Genomic DNA, 15,856 nt, shown 5'->3' with positions numbered 1-15,856 from the left:
CCCAGAGGCCATAGGACATACAATATTGTACGTAGTATAAAAACTATTTACATAGAAACATAACAGACAACACACTCACACACACATCTAAAGAATTTTAAGAGTTGATCATTATTAAGTCTCATTATTAAAAGTCTATTCAATGTTATATCTGTAGAATCTTGAGGAGCAACTACTTTCCTAAAAGTGGTGGGCAAGAGCCCCGATCCCAGCCTCGCGCCTTGTGTTGCACTTGTTAGCTAAGCTGGTATGATGGGTTGGAATGTCCAGTTACTTGAGAAACTTAGATTGTTTGCTGTCAAAGATCCATGAAGGAGGCAAATGATGCCAGTTTGGCTAGGATTTAAACCTCATATAGGGGATGGTTGGGGACCTGGAAGTCTTATGAGCTGGCTGAGTTAAGCATTAGGGCAGCTTTCCTAAACCTGGCGCCCTCCAGATGTGTTGGACTGCAACTCCCATCATCCACAGTCAGCATTGCCATTCCACATGTCTGGAGGGGCGGGCAGGTTGAAGAAGGCTGTATTATGGAGCTTAGAGGCAAAATGGCTGAAGGAAGGGTGCAGAATAAGCAGAGAAAAGAAGCTTGAGGAAATGGCCAAGAGGAGGCAGGGTGGTGAGACAAGAAACAGAGAGGAGGCTCTGTAGAAAAGCCACAGTGCTTATGAGGAAGATCTGTGTGGAGTGGGAGGATGGTCAACAGACAGGATGGCTAAGGAATTTGGTAAGTAGCAAAATAAAAAGCAGGAAAGTGTGAGTGGAGGAGGTATGAAGTTGAAGAAAGAAGCCAAGAAGGAAGTAGGCCTGAGGCCCAACTACAGTTAGGGCCTAGAGTCAGGAGTACTTCTTCACACAGTGCATAGTTAAACTATGGAATTTGCTACCACAACATGTGGTGTTGGCCACCAATTTGGATGGCTTTGAAAGGGTGCTGGATAAATTCCTGGAGGAGAAGGCTATCAACGGTGACTAGCCCTGATGGCTTTGTGCTACCTCCAGTATCAGAGGCAGTAAGCCTATATGCACCAGTTGCTGGGGAACATGGGTGCGAGGGTGCTGTTGCACCATGTCCTGCTTGTGGGTCCCTGGTCAAAGGCTGGTTGGCCGCTGTGTGAACAGAGTGCTGGACTAGATGGACCCTTGGTCTGATCCAGCAGCGCTCTTCTTGTGTTCTTATGAATAGCTATGCGTTACTGGCAAGAAGGAAGGGAGCAAAGGAGCCAAAGGGGCATTGGGTTACTATGTTTAAAATTTAGTTTGCAGGCTGATGTGGGGAAGGGGGTTTCTGGGTTTTTTGCTGTTACCTCAGCATTATGAGGTGACAACCCTAAGGGGACATCAAGGGTCAAGAACCAGTGATGATGCTGAATTTCAGATACTGATTGGAACTAACCAGCCAGTTCTTTGGTGGCAGAAATACAGTTTGCGTGAATGAAACAGGAGCGAATGGCTGCAAGTGGGGAAACGCTTAAGGGGAAGAATAAAATTCCTTGCCCCTGTTATCTAAGGTGCTTCTGCGCCACCTTCACAAAAAGATCCATTGGTGGGTGAGTAAAATGTTTCCCCAAGGGCAGCCAAATAGCTTGAGCAGTCCCTGCATGTTGTTGTAAAATACCCATGCATGCTTGGTATCCCACACCACAATGTTGCAGCTTTGCCTGGGTATCTTAACATTAATTTGCAAATTGGCCCTGAGGATGATAGCGAGAAAGGTGATAAGAGTCTCCTCTTCTATTTCAGACACTGTGTTTTTCCACTTGCCGCCAAGAAGTGGAGATCGGAGCACAGTATATGGTGTCTCATGCTATAGGCAGATTGAAGCTAAGGTAATAATACCGCAGTTGTGTGAAATTTAAAATGGAAAATGCTTTGTGCAGGAGCCAAGGTACAGAATGTTCTTTTTCTTTAAATAGGAAAATAGGAAAGCAATGTATACAAATTGAGTATAACAAAAGGATCAGAAGAAAAAAATGTTTTTATCTCCTACGTCATAAATGAAAGCCCATGCTGGCTGGTCCTTGTCATTACTATGAAATTGATAGAATTTCCAACCAGAACTCTTACTATGGAAATTTGTATTTCAAAATACTACAGATTTTCCCCAGTATATTATTATTATTATGTTGTTGTTGTTGTTGTTTTCATTTCTGTACTGTCCCATAGCCGAAGCTCTCTGGCAGTTTACAATTCATAAAAATACAAAATATGACATAATAAACGTAGTCTAAAGTTTTTAACATAGAAAAATTAAAACAGTGTAAACAACTAAAAACAATTTAAATAGTTAATATTTTTCCTAATAGACTGATTAGTCTATTAGCTGACATAGGTGCTTCATCATATGCCATTAAATGCTTGGGAGTAGAGGGTTGTCTTTACCTGGCGCTGAAATAATGACAGTGTCGGCGCCAGGCAGTTCTCAGTGGGGAGCTCACAGTCAGGGGGCCACTGCTGAGAAGGCCCTCTTCTCCCTTGTTGTCACCTTTTGAGCTTTCTTTGGAGATGGCATTCAGATAAGGTCCCAGATGTTGATCGTAGTGTCCAGATATGTTCAGGTCAGGATATAAATAAAACAAATATATCCAAAAGCTGTGAGTAGCAGAGACAGAGTAATTCACATTGGAGTGAATTATCTCTTTTAAGATGGTGTCTAATGTGACATTCCCTTGAACTGGGAAAGTCTTTTTTATTCTTCATTACTGGGGTCACCAAAATGGTGATTATTTCATTAATGATGCTACGAAAATGAAAATCATTTTATTGAAACCCCTTTTTCAGACATTCTGAAAAGTTTGTGAAACAAGACAGAATTCTATTTCATAGTCTTTTACATGAAAATTGAGCATGATCATATCATAGGAAGATATTTGCAGGGGTCCATCACTTTGTAAAAAGAAAAAAAAAAGGTTGGTAACGTTAGGTGTTGCAAACAAAGAATACTTATACGTGAAGATTGGAAAACTAAATGAATAAAGAAAAAGTACAGCAATAGCAGGAAAATTCTGGAGTTGGAGCCAAATGCCTGGATCCCTCCTTGTATCACTACAGGGATCTTTTCACTCTATTTTTTCCCTGATTGATCCCTGCCTTTTACTTTCTCTTTTCCTACATAACGTGTCTTGTGTTTGATTGGAGTGTAACCTTGTGGGCAAAGCCTGTTCTATTTTTTAAATTTTTGTAGAGTGCCTACTTTATAAACAAGTGGCCTCTTTTAGTGAAAGACCCCCGAATGAATATTTCGTTTTTAAATGTAAATGAACAAACACATGTTAAATGCTTGTTTTCTTCCCTTCTTTCTTTTAAGGCATTGAAAGTACGGCAGGCAGATGTTACTCGAGAAACAGTTCAGAAAAGTGTCTGTGTTCTCAGTCAGCTGGTAAGAGATCGTGACATGCCTAGAAACAGCTTGTTATGGGGATTTTTTTTCATATTAGACTTAAAGAGCTGCATTAGTATTGTGTGTGGTGAGTCAAAGGCATCCTTTCAAAATGCACTGTCTGGTATATAGAAAAAATGCTATTTGTAAGCTCTTAAAATGAGAGCAGTTCTAATTTAATACGTCACATGGTATGACCATTTTTTTAACCTTTGTGTAGTACATGAAATAGGGTAGGATACAACACTCCTGTTGTTCAAAGCACTTCAGAGAGCTTTGGCTATGGGGAGGTATATAAATGTAATAAATAAATAAATAAAATTTATAGTCGTTATCGTCCTTAAAATCTGTGAGGCTCATCACTGTATAGATGTGGAACAGAGTCTAGAGCAGGGTGGGCAACATGCGCCCCAACAGGCTACATTTGCCTCCACCTGGCCCTTTTTTGCATTTTTCACAGCCCTGCCACTGCCAAATTTGCAGCAGCAAAAAAGCAGCATTTATTCTTTAAAATAAGGTACGTGGAGAGTGCGTTTTAGCTTTAAAACAAGGAATGTGCTCCCTGCATGCTTTGTTTTAAAGAAAAAGAACCGCTTTCCCCAACCACACTTCCACATTTCAGCGGCAAATTGGGCAGTGGCAAGGGGTAGGAGCATAGGCTATGGGCTTCCTGGGCCCAGGGGGCAACGTGCCCCCACCTGCAGGAAGCCCATCCATGGTCTAGAGAGTGACTTGTCCGATTCCCAGTCCAGGCCACATTTCCAGTTCAAACTAACAGAAACATATCTATTGGGCCAAATTAACTCGCAGAATAAAGGCTTTCCCCAACATGCCTCTTCAAGACACATCTGATGTAACAATGACTATTTATTTATCTTTATTTATTTATTTATTAAATTTATATACCGCCCCATAGTCGAAGCTCTCTGGGCAGTTTACAAAAGTTAAAAACAGTGAACATTAAAAAGTATACAAAATTTAAAACCATCAAATAAATAAATAAATAAATAAATAAATATCAGTAGATGTGAAATCTTTTTATCAGCATATATATGATCTTCAAAATGAGATTCAGGAGCTGAATTTTATAAAGAGAGAGATTCTTTTTGAATTGATTGATCTGAAACATGGAGCCCTGGGCAGAGTACATGGCTCTTCCCGCCCCTAGACCCCATTTTATCATCACAACAACCCCGTGAGTCAGAGATAGTGACTGGCTCAATGTCACTCAGTGAGCTTCATGGTTGAGCAGGGATTTGAACCTGGGTCTCCCTGGTCCTAGTGCAAACATTGTGACCATACCAGCTCTCAAATGAAGCATGGTAGTCCTTCTTTGTCTATATTTTACCATACTGTTATCCAGGGTTTTGAACAGTACACTACTAAAGAAACACAAAATTATAAAGAGATTAGAACCAAAATTTTCTTTGTAGATAAGATGCTGCTGGATAGAATGATGGACATAGTCAATCTTTATCGATTAATTGTTGCCTAATATGATCTGTTTTGGAGAATGCGAAGAGTAATCTGAGGTTATACTCATTCAGCCATACTGAAAAGATAGATGTTGTTGTTCTTTGCTGCTTGGCTCTTTTGATGTAATGCAATGTGTGTGTTTTTCTTGCAAGCCTCTGTATGGGCTACTCCAAGCCAAGCTGCAGCTAATTACACATGCCTATTTTGAAGAAAAAGACTTCTCACAAATTTCAATTCTTAAGGTAAGTTTCCAGTATACAAAGGTCTAAGCCATTGTAAAAGAATACAAATGTTTGGGCTATGACTAATTAAACAAAGATGTAGCTGTTGTAAGTGTGATATTGGCCTATGAACGATAGATGATCTTCCTCATTATTATTATTTTTGCTTCCTAAACATCTGCAAGGCTAAATTCACTCTTCCTTCATGTGCATTTGCAGAACTTCCCTTTCCATTGAAGTGAATTGGGAAGCCCTTGCAAGCAGAAGCATAGGTGAACTGACTGGTTTCCATGGCCAGGATAGAAAGGAAGGGCTGGAGCTCAGTGGTGGATCATATGCTTTGCAAGCAGAGCATTCAACCTTTAATCCCTGGTACTGTCAGGTAGGGCTGGCTAAGCCCCCTATCTGGAACCTTGGAAAGGTGCTTCTAGTCAGTGGATTGTATCTAGAGTGAATCTCTGTGAGCTGGATGAGCCTGCTGACGGAAGGGTTCAGAGCGGTAATGTTAGTTGGGGGACCCTCCAGAACATTGTGTGAGGTGCAGAGGGAAGGGGGAATCCGCAAAAATCACTTCCTCATCGCCTTCCTCCAGCCTCTGCTGGACCTGATTCCAATTTCCACCACCAACAGAAGGGACATTTCAGTTCACAGGAGCAACTCTGGATCCAACCTAGTGTAGACAGTATTGAGCTAGTGGTCTGAATTGGAATAAGGAGCTTTGTATATTCCTAGAAAGAACCAGGCAATGAGTACTGCATACCTGAAGGAGTTTTGTTCTTGTCTTTCTTTCCAGGTTCCCTTGCAAAGTACTTTTTGAAGTGAGATTATATTCAAAAGGTTATGGCATGGCATTCACTCTCTCTCTCTCTCACACACACACACCTTTCACATGCCCAGTCGAATTTTTCAGTTCATTTGTTTGTACGTATGTAGGTACGTATGAATTGAAAAATCCCATTGGGCATCTGAAAGCCCTGTGTTACACCTAAAGTAGTTCTTTGGATCCTATTGGAGTCCAATGATTTGATGCCCATCTATTTAGTGTCTCCTTTAAAATAATGGCAGAGCTCTCAATAGTAGTGTTTTGGCAGATCCTTCTTACATAAAATAGACTAACCTTTTCCTTTATTGCCTGGTATCTGCCTTTAGAAATTTGTGTTCACGCTTTGAAAATTCTGTGTCTCTCCCCACCTCCGTCCAGGAACTTTATGAGCATATGAACAGCTCGCTGGGAGGAAGCTCACTGGAAGGGTCACAAGTTTATCTTGGTAAGCAGTGTTTTCTAAATGAGAAATAATTGTTCCATTTTCAATTACTAACGTACTTGAATACATATAAAGCCTAATGCCAAGCCTATGTGCTTGAATACTTTACTAATTATTATGATTACTGGTCCCTTCAGTCATGGCTCTAGGTAACTGTTGTGTCATAAACCCTGAGGTTTTCTCCTTTTGTGTAGATATTTTTGACATTTCACTTGTTCAGTGAGGTGAACTGCTCAGCTTCTTTCTCTAAATGGTGTTTATTCAGAAACAGTGGCTGGATGATCAAAGGTGTATTTAATAGGAGCAGGTCATACCACTTTCCTTCCTCCTGTTCCTTCTCTGCTAGATTTGATGGGAAAAGGCAACTCTCATTGGTAATTAAAATCCAATTCACGTTTGTAGTCAATGAACCAAATAGTTTGACATTTCCCGGTGCATGTATAATAAATAGGAGCATGTATGACTTTAATGTAGCTGGAGTCCTACAAACAGGAATCAAAGAGTTGGTTGCTGTTATTGAAGTGTTTTGCTCTCCATATTTTTAGGTCTGTCTCCACGAGATCTTGTCCTTCACTTTAGACACAAGGTATGTTTCTTCATTATGTGAATGTGTATAATGCATGCAACTAAAACGCTGTGCATACGTTTTATCATTGTTCTACAAATAGTTTAAACATAAGGCTTCTTGCCATTTTTAAAGTATGCAAAGTCCTTCCCATGGTTAGATGTTAGCAAGGCCTCCTCCTGCAGATGTGTTGGACAAGAGATCCCATCATTCCCAGCCAGCAAGACAATTGGTCCTGCTGGCTGGGGATAATGGGTATGTTGTTCCAACATATTGAAGGGCACCAAGTTGATGAAGGGTTAGATCTTACGTTGTGCCAAAGCTAGAGATACTCTGCGGATAGATATATTCAACTCTGATTATCCTTCTCTCACCAAAGATAGGTTAGTACAATCTGGGTGCCAACAGTTCCCCTAGATTCTAGACTGTATGGGATGATGTCCTGGCTTTTGTCTTTCTCCTTGCCTGCACAGTTCTCCATATGTGTGTGCTAGCTATACTGAATATGAAAGAACTTTCCAGTACTCAAGAATGTCTGCAGAACTCTTACATTTGGTGTTTCCAGCCAAAAGCGAACACACACCATCACATAGGTCAGGGGAGCATGTGGAGCTCCAAGACCCCCAGCTGCCCCCATGGAAAACAGGATATCTTGACTGCCATAAAAAATAAAAGCAGAAGCAGAGAAAGCATTTGTAGCATTCTCTGAACATCTTACACAACTGTACATTGGTAAATTGACCCCCTGCCACTGTGTGCATTTCGGGGTGTGGGGGTGATGAACATTACCTTCATTACTTCCTTATCTAGAGACTTCTGGATATGATCTGGGAATGGAGCTTCTAGGGTAGGAACCATAGAGCCTTCCAAGAGCATCTCCCAGGGTCTGGCCTGGAAAGGTGATCTGGGGGAAAAGCAATTGATGTCTGCTGCTGCCAGAAAGCTCAGTGCTTTCTCCAGCAAAAGTGAACTGATGCTTTGAAGTGGACCGGGGTGGGGGTTGTGGAGCAAGGAGGGGAATGTTCCTTATAACAATGCCAGTTGAGATGGGAGATGGCATGAAAGGGGATGAAATGAAATAAAAAAGAGGGGGGAATTAGGTGGGATGGAATGGAGGGTGTTCATTATAAAAAGGGTGAGGATAAAGTACATCGACTGCAGTACAGTAAAATGAAATGATAATAGATAAATGAGATAGAGTGGGAGGTGGAATACATATGGGATGTAATACATAAAGTGGGAAGTGTTCATTATAAAAAGGATGGGATGAATAAAATAGGATATCAGAAAATGAAATAAAAGTGTATGATATAAAATAGGTGGAGTAGGATGGAAGGGTCTATTAAAAAGGTGGGATGAAATCAAATACAGCAGGATGACAGAAAATAAAGTAGATTTGATGTGATGATTCTTTATTATGGGATAGAATACACAAAGTGGGTTAAAGTTGGGGGTCTTAGTTATGAAGAGGACAGGGTGGGATAAAATGGGGAGCACAAAATAAAATAGCAATATATTGTGGGCTTTGGTTATTTAACAATAATTATGTTTCACTGCCAGATTTATTGGCCTTAGTGACTAAAACTGAAAAGCCCTTTTTGTCTTGGGACATGTCCCCTTTTTTCATGCAGCCCCCGACCCAATAAAGGTTGTGCTTTCGTGACATAAATAGATAAGAAACCAACTTTGAACATCTGTGCCTTGAATTTCTAATATTTGAAAGACCTGTTACGTTCGTTTAGTTTATTATGGTCAGTCACCAGCATATGTCATTTCTTCATCCACATTGGATGAACAGGAATCGTAGACATTATCAATAAACTTCATGTTAGCAAAATCTCAGGTTAATTAGTATACAATTCCAATAATGTTTCCTATTTGTCCAGCGAATTGCCTTTGTGAAAAACCTTGATAATTGGATGTTCAGTTTTAATCGATATAAATGCCAAACCGAACCATGAAGTACATAAAACTTTTACCAACTTCAGTTTGTATGCCACCAATGCCTTTTCCTGAACCTGACCACTGTCATTTATGCCCTTTTCACATCTAGTTTAGACTATAGTATAGAAATTACAGTTGTCTCAAAATGTTGCCACCGAAGTGTTGACTAGAGCATCCAGGTGAGAGCATGTTATTCTGCCTATGGTTGAGTTTGCCCAACATGACTACCAACACTGCTGTTGGAACAGTCCACAGTGAGCTCAACAGACCATAGGGCTTGGGCCACTTCTCCTTCTCCCTCCTGCCAGGTATCCCAGGGGAGCTGGCAGCAGAACCCAGCTGCGGTTCCTGGCTTTTAATCCCCCCCCCAGTGCTTCAGTGACAACCCCTCCACCAATGCCCACGGGGCTGTCACTCATTCACGAGCCATTTTTAAATTGAGGGGCAGCAGACATTTGCACAAATATTTTTTCTGGAGGAACGCAATTGCAACTATAAAACATATATAGGCATTTTGCTCCCAAAAGTAACCATAGCTTCTTTCTTTGCCACTTATCAAAGTAGCTGTGGTTTCTGCATTTGGGAGGAAAAAAGGGGGGCTGCACTTTTCTATGAAAAACACTTGTTACCAGTTTGGGGAGGGGTGGGCTAGGAGGAGGGAACCCCCAAGGATTGGGGCAACACTTAAAACCACGGGGATCATCTTGCTAAGTGGGTGATGTTGAGTGCTTTTCCACCTTGACAGGAAAATCTGGGAGATTTTTTGTTTTTATTTTTTGATATTGATCCTGCAAGCTTTTAACCTTATTATTATTATTATTATTATTATTATTATTATTATTATTATTATTAATTACATTTACAATAGCCAAAGCTCTCTGAGCGGTTCACAAAAAATTACCAGAATTTGACTAGCTCACTGCTGGTACTACTTATATATAGCTCTGTATCTGTTTTAATTTGTTTTTGTTAGTTATTGTAATAATACTTACAGTTATCATGCATGTAAGCCTATGCGGCAGGGTCTTGTTATTTATTGTTTTACTCTGTACAGCACCATGTACATTGATGGTGCTATATAAATAAATAATAATAATAATGTTATCTGTGTTTGGTGTTTTTGTGAAAATGAAAAGGCTGCACAGAAATGCTCTTTACAAAACAAAAGTGTTAATAATTTTAACACTGCTCTGCTCCTATTATGAACGTTTTAATTCCTTTTGTATTTTTAGCTACTTTGAGTATTTTCAAATAAAAGCCAATTATAAATATAAAAACAAGATCATTTTTATAATTGTTTGGACTTTTATTTGTGCATTTATGAAGTATCAAATGGAAATACTATAATGGAAGATGAATGTTTGTACTTATTGCTGGTGTGTGTTAAGATCTGTGTCCTTTTGTTTTGAAGGTCTTAATTCTTTTTAAGCTGATTCTTCTGGAAAAAAAGGTAAAAACCTTCCACTCTCCCTAAAGTGACACAAAAAATCGAAATGTATTTGTTAAGCTACATATGTAATATGGATGAATGTATGTGATACATATTAAAAGTTGACTGTAAGATGTATTAAAGACTTCTATGGATAGATGAGGTGCACATTCCTGAACATGCAGTTAACTTGCTTTTAATTTTCCATCAACAGTAGCTGCCATGTTAAAGTAGATTTTGCTAAAGGTGTGGTGTCCCTGTGTCTATACAGCTATATAACTATGCACAGATGGCTATGGAACCCAAATGCAAGTTCCTTGGCCAAAAATAATAAAATATATCTGCAATATAGACTGAGGGTCTGCAGCAGATAATGTAAAACTATACAGATGGATATAGAAAGGAGAAAAAGATACATCCAAAGAAAGAAAATATCTTGAGTTTTGAACAAAGATGAGTTTTATATTTTAGAAAGTATACTGCAGCAATTTTAAGCTCTGTAAGTCTTCTAATTTAGATTGCTGCAATAAATATGCTTATTTAAAAATGAATGGTGGAAGAGTCAGTTGCTGCATACTATTATAACTACAGCAATATGAAGATGATCAATCCGAACTTTGCACAAGTCCTAATACACAAAATGAGAGTGTTCCAAAAAAGTAATGCTCTCATTGATTCATTCATGCCTGTCCAATGCTAAAGCTCTGGAAACCTAGGGCAGGGGTCCCAAACCTTTTTGGACCCATGGGTACATTTGGGAATTTGAGAAACTGCTGTGAGCACCACCACAAAATGGCTCCCACAGAGGATGTAGCTAGTTACATAATAGCTGCTATGGGGAACTGGCTCTGGCTAGAGTCTGGATGGGGGAAATAGCAATAGAGTGGAGAGAGAGAACAAGGATAGAAGCTAGAAAGGGAGAGAAAGAAGACAACCCCAACATTTCCCAGCATTTTTATTTTACAAGAGTTTTTTGAAGGGGTTAGGAAGTGGAGAGCTTCATGGGTGTGATTGGAGGTCCCTGCAGGTGTCACGTTAGGAACCTGCGTCCTAGGGAGTGTTTCCTTTAACCTAGGAAGGGCAAATACCAAATGAGGAATGCTGCTTTACTTTCTACTTCAGCTGCCCGTGGAGCGGGTGGTACATCCTCTGCTCGCAGCTTTCATCTTCAGCAGAGGCATGGAGGTTACTTACAGTTGTATAACCAGCACTAGCTTAGTTTTCACAGTCTGCAGCAGAGGAGAGGGTAAATATCTCTCACAAGGCAAAGGAGGGGGTGAACTTCTTGGAAGATGATGCATTAACTATGAAGAGTCATGCTGGCTCAAAACCCAGACCAGGGGTGGACAACATTTATCCCTCCAGATGTTTTTGCCTACAACTCTAATCAGTCCTAGTCAGCATTGGCAATGGTGAGGGCTCATGGGAGTTGTAGGCTAAAACTTCTGGAGGGCCAAAAGTTGACCACCCCTGCCCTAGACCTTGCAGACTGGAACCAAATGCTTCCAGGAAATATTACCATCACAAGCTTCAAACAAAGTAGTCCATTTACTCACAGGCTCTGGACATGGATGGTACTAGGGCAACCTTCCTGAACCTGGCACTCTCTAGATGTGTTAGACTGCAACTACCAGCAGCAGCAGCACTAGGAGTTGCAGTCCAACACATCTGGAGGAAGCCAAGTTTGGGAAAGCTGTACAAGGGCATCTTTGGCTGATCTATTTAAACTGCTGGAATATAGGGAAAAGTCAAGAGCTACCATTGTGCTCTTTCAGCTTGATTTTACTACTGGTAGGTACTACTTCCAGTGCTAGAGAGTTCTGCTTGCTTGCTGTATATTGTACTACCTGAATAAAGTACCCCAGAGGGTCATGTCATAGTCATGTCTTCCATGGATTGCTGTCATCTGGATTTTTAAGAATTGGCATGGGAGTGCGGAGGTCTTCTTCTTCCTCTTGCTTCTTTTCCTCCAAAAGTTATTTATCATTGTCATTTCTCTCTTCCAGGTTCTATTTTATATTTCTCCAGTGAATAGGCTGGTGGGAGCACTCATGACTGTCTTATCCCTCTTTCCCGGTGAGAGTGTTTTTAATATTAAAAGTTATTATGGACTTTTTCCAAAATACGATAACAACAGACAATGTGTTACAATCCTTGATGACCAACACTAAATGAATTAAAATGAATTACTTACATGAATGAATACAAATAGCAGAAATGGAAGGTTCTTATAATTAATGGCATTCACTGTCACAAGATGTCTTCATGGCCACTAGCTTTGATGTCTTTAAAAGGGGATTAAACCAATTCATGCAAAATATCAATAGTGATTAACTGTACTGGATAAATGTCCATATTCAGAGCCAGCATTTCACTGAATGCTATCTGCTGGGGGACAACAGAAGAGGGAGAGCTTTTGTCTTCACGCTCTGCCTGTGTGCTGAGGAACCTAGAAAGCTGCCTTATCCTGAGCCAGACATTGGTCCACTAGTTCAGCATTGTCAACACTGACTGGCAGAGGCTCTCTGGGTTTCAGGCAAGAGTTTTTCCAAGAATTGAACCTGGGCCCTTCTGCAAGCAAAGCAGGCGTGCTGCCACTGAGCCACAGACCCTCCCCACTTTCTGGAAGCATCACTGTGTGGAAGCTAGCTGAGATGCTAGGCTAGATCAGCCTTCCTCAACCTGGGGCGCTCCGGATGTGTTGGACTGCATCTCCCAGAATGCCCCAGCCAGAGCTGGCTGGGGCATTCTGGGAGTTGTAGTCCAACACATCTGGAGCGCCCCAGGTTGAGGAAGGCTGGGCTAGATGGACCCTTGGCCTGATCCTTCAAGGCTCTTCTTTAACTTCCGTTAGTCTGGGTAATTAGCATACAACCCTGTTTTAATCTCAGTTTCCTTTGGGAAACACAGGTGAGCACATACACATAACCTTTGTGACAACAACCCAGTGGTTATAGCTGTTGTCAAAGTACAGAGAAATAAAATGCAGAATATCTAGAAGATATTCCGAGTTTCTTTTAATAGCAATTCATATTGTATTCTAGATAGCAGTTTCTGCAGCCTTATTCCTTGTGCGTTGTCCCCTGTCCCATTTCCTCCCACCCCCATGTAATGGAAGGGCTGGAGCAATCTTTGTTATTGGGATCAAAAAGTTTTGCAGAGAGTTGGAGCAATGCAAGTCCATAGCCTCCCTGGGGAAAATAAGAAAAGGGGGGATGTTTCCATCCTCAGTGTTCAAAGTAGTGTGCCTAGTTTACACAGGGACTAGTGTAAGTCCTTGGGAGTGAAATATCACACTATCCAAAAACGGTATAATATTTGTGCAACTGCATCTATACAGAAGAGTTGTAAGAGAGCTGTGAATTTTCACAGTTACATCAAAAGTGCTGTCCTTGCTGGGAACTCGTGATTTAGAAGCAATGGCAATACTTGCAGAGATGTATGTATGAGCTGCAAAATGAGGATTTTGCAACAGTTGTTCAGTGGTTGTTTTCCCTATTGAGGAACAACAAAGAGTCCCAAGAGATTACTAGTATGGTGTATTTTGGCAAGTGTAAGAAACGGTAGTTTGAAACTTAACGTATGCTCTGCATGGGAATTCAGTGACTGATCCTTCAGATGTGGAGTTGCAAGGTTGCATTCTGATGCATGCATAAGACAGTATGTGTTGTGCTAAAGTTGCTTTCCATGATGCTATTGTCATTTTTTTTTTATGATTTCTAGGTATGATCGAGCACGGTCTTACTGACTGTTCACAGTACAGGCCAAGAAAGAGCATATCGGAGGATGTTGGCCAGCTGGAAGTCCCACCTCCTTCTGATTATTACGTTTCTCTGTCTGCTGTGACACTTCCAAATACCAACCTCAGAATGGCTGAGGAAGGCCAAAGGCTGTCAGGAGACCAAGAAAGGGATACCCAGGAGGTGGCTGTGCCTCTGCTCCAGCCCAAGGACAATCTCAGTGAAACGCACGCCTCCAGGGACACTGGGCAGCTTTTGAAACCTCCTTCACGCCCTTCTCCAGAGTCGTCTGAAAGTGACTGGGAAACCTTAGACCCAAGTGTCCTAGAGGATCCTCATTTGAAAGAAGGAGAACGTGAAATTACTGCGGTCGCAGGACAGACTGAAACCCTTCTGAAGGAATCTGCAGCCTCTGAAAGCATTCCCATTACTGTGCAGCCCCAACCTAACGCAGGCCATACGGTGCTTGTTCCTGGACTTATATCTGGCTTGGAGGAGGACCAGTATGGCATGCCATTAGCTGTCTTCACCAAGGTAATTCCTCTGGTAACTAGTAAATAAATCCTCAAAAAATTTAAGGCCTCTCTTTCAAAAGGTGAGGAGCCATTTCCTATATAGTCTCATTTTTGGACAGTGAATGCCATGAATCTAGATCATGACAGGCTTTGAACGAGTTTGGATATTTACCACAGTTATAGAGGATTGAAAGAGGTATCGAATCAAAGCACCAGATTGTGGAGTTTGGGGGTGGGGGGATAGTTTTGCCAACGTTTTAGCAGGGGTAAATACAAAGGCACGAAGGAAAAGGAGAAGGAAGTTAAAGCACAATGGGACCTTTCAGTTCTCCATATCCTGGTAATATATGATGAGCAGCCTAGTAACTCTATTTCTGGTTCCCACTATGCATGGAACACTGTATTCTTTTTAGGGCTACGGAAGCCTTTGATTTGGTTTTCCAAAGCTTTGGCAGCCATTTTATGCTGGATCCGCCATTTAGTGCACAGCCATTGACAGAAGTGGGGAAAGAGCCTACAACTCCCAACATTCATTGCTAGGGAGGGACGGGCTTACTGGGTTCCTTCCCTGAGCCAGGCCACGGAAGTCACCGTATGTTCTGCAAGTGCCCTGCAGCTGCCTGCTTGCCCTGAGAGGAGCCTGCTTTTGGGAGCCCAGCCTTTCCCAGCAACGAGGAGAAGCCGGCATCTCTCAGGGGAAGCAGGCACTGTGGGGCACTCGCGGAACGTGCGGCAACTGTCCAGGGACTTGAGCAGCCTGGATCGTGTAGGTGGTGGTGAGGCCGCGACTGCCCGTCATTCCTGGACCTCAAGTTGTAGGCCCTTTCCCCACTTCGGTCTAGGGCTGTGGACTAAATTGGTGGATTCGTCATAAAATGGCTGCCGAAGCTTAATTCTTACTACTGAGAGTTAAATTGTCAATACAAAAGATTAAGAGACATAATGCTAACTCATGGTTTGGTTTTGATTGGTTTGGATTATTGAATTCTGGGTTGTCATTAATCATGAACAATCCAAAAAGGGAAAACATTTTTGTTGTTGGGTTGTGAGCTCTGTGTTGTTTAAACCATGGGTTGTTATGTGCGAGCACAGAACCGTTAAGTTGCCCATGGGTTTGCCAGGCTACGGAGGTGGGGGGCAAGAGTGGTAAAAACACACACACCAAAAACTCCAGCCACTCTCCATGCCAGTACTGCAGCACCACAAAGGCATTTGGGGTACAGGGAGGGACCGGATGAATGAGCAGAGAGACCCAGAGACTGAGGAAACAAATCACGATTTGTTGGATTGTCTGCTAATTCAAACCATGGGTAAAGCAACAAACC

At 41.5% G+C, this 15,856-nt stretch overlaps 1 protein-coding gene across 1 annotated transcript in view; it reads left to right on the top strand.

Annotated features, from left to right (window-relative positions):
- Positions 1 to 15,856, top strand: part of AVL9 (AVL9 cell migration associated) — a 37,313-nt gene that overhangs the window by 7,808 nt on the left and 13,649 nt on the right. The window contains exons 3-10 of the mRNA XM_063129744.1: positions 1,741 to 1,826; positions 3,305 to 3,376; positions 5,005 to 5,094; positions 6,275 to 6,341; positions 6,884 to 6,924; positions 10,259 to 10,297; positions 12,283 to 12,352; positions 14,000 to 14,550. Of these exons, the coding sequence (XP_062985814.1) occupies positions 1,741 to 1,826; positions 3,305 to 3,376; positions 5,005 to 5,094; positions 6,275 to 6,341; positions 6,884 to 6,924; positions 10,259 to 10,297; positions 12,283 to 12,352; positions 14,000 to 14,550 (1,016 nt within the window). The remainder of the gene's footprint in view (positions 1 to 1,740; positions 1,827 to 3,304; positions 3,377 to 5,004; positions 5,095 to 6,274; positions 6,342 to 6,883; positions 6,925 to 10,258; positions 10,298 to 12,282; positions 12,353 to 13,999; positions 14,551 to 15,856) is intronic.

Source organism: Elgaria multicarinata, chromosome 1, assembly GCF_023053635.1.
Source record: "Elgaria multicarinata webbii isolate HBS135686 ecotype San Diego chromosome 1, rElgMul1.1.pri, whole genome shotgun sequence".
Lineage (NCBI taxonomy): Eukaryota > Metazoa > Chordata > Lepidosauria > Squamata > Anguidae > Elgaria > Elgaria multicarinata.
Note: the sequence above shows the minus strand (reverse complement) of the source record. Positions and strands in the feature narration are given on the sequence as shown.